At 30.4% G+C, this 1,141-nt stretch overlaps 1 protein-coding gene across 1 annotated transcript in view; it reads right to left on the bottom strand.

Moving 5' to 3' along the window:
• The window catches only part of LOC112517622 (xyloglucan endotransglucosylase/hydrolase protein 2-like), a 6,310-nt gene extending 5,911 nt beyond the window's left edge, over positions 1-399 (bottom strand). Inside the window, exon 1 of the mRNA XM_025124969.1 lies at positions 216-399. Coding sequence (XP_024980737.1) covers positions 216-399 — 184 coding nt within the window. The remainder of the gene's footprint in view (positions 1-215) is intronic.
• Positions 400-1,141: the final 742 nt, after the last annotated feature.

Below are 1,141 nucleotides of genomic sequence, written 5' to 3'. Positions count from 1 at the left end.
ATATATATATATATATATATATATATTGGATGACATCTTTTGATATATTTTGAGAAGGTTTTTATCATAAAACCGAGCTACTCTTAATACAAGACAAATACAACTAATGGAATTGTAATAAAAGGTGTTACATATATCGAATTTATAAAAGAAAAAGAGGGGAAAACGGAGATGGTTAAGGTAGGGAATACATTAATTTACAAGAAAAAAATAACCTGATAAGTGATCCAACGATAACTGAACTTCATGTCCACGCTTGAAAAATAAAATACGATCTCTACCCCAAGTTACATTATAGTTTTCATCAAAACTCGCATCTCTTGCTGCATCAGTCAGCAAGAATAATATTTTGAAAAAAATGACCATCATCGTTGTGATCTGCCATGAACGAGAACCCATGTAATCAACGAAAATAAACTGCAAATATTACTAAAAAGCCCCTAAATATTAACTTGTTTGTGTGTGTTTTTGGTGTGTACAAATGAATGGGATTATATATAGTGTGTACATCTTTGGTTGGTTTCAGTTTCTCCCATGCCCATAACAACATGAGGGTTAGTTTGGGGAAATCACCTTGTGGATTCAACTCCAATTTCAGGTTATTTTTGCTATGAATAGGAAAATTAATATCAAATACTGCAAATATAGTTAAATAATAACTTAATTATATTTTAGATTTTTTATATTTAAAATAAGATGTTTATCCTGTATTTGATTGTGTTTATCTGCAGTTAGTTACATGAATTCAGTTATGGGATGAAATCGGATAGGGATGAACGGGTTTAAGAGTTTTAAGAGTTTAAGAGTTTTTAAGAGTTTTAGTCAAATGCATTATAATATAGTATAGATATACACATTCACACATACATATGGTTGGGTTCACGTGAGACCAACATGTTTTCGTGAGACCATATTTTTACACTTGAAACTTCACAGGAAAACACTATGAAGGTAAAAAAAAATGTCGAACCTTCACAGCAAAAACATTGTGAAAGTTACATTTACAGCGTTTTGTTATGAATTTCAAGTGTAAAAATGTGTTCTCACGGGTCTCACGAAAACAGGCTGGTCTCATGTGATCCCAAGTCGACACACATATGTACATATACATATACATATATATATATATATATATATATAT

Source organism: Cynara cardunculus (genome assembly GCF_001531365.2).
Source record: "Cynara cardunculus var. scolymus isolate 2C chromosome LG 9, CcrdV1, whole genome shotgun sequence".
Lineage (NCBI taxonomy): Eukaryota > Viridiplantae > Streptophyta > Magnoliopsida > Asterales > Asteraceae > Cynara > Cynara cardunculus.
This window is presented reverse-complemented; position numbering and strand designations above follow the sequence as displayed.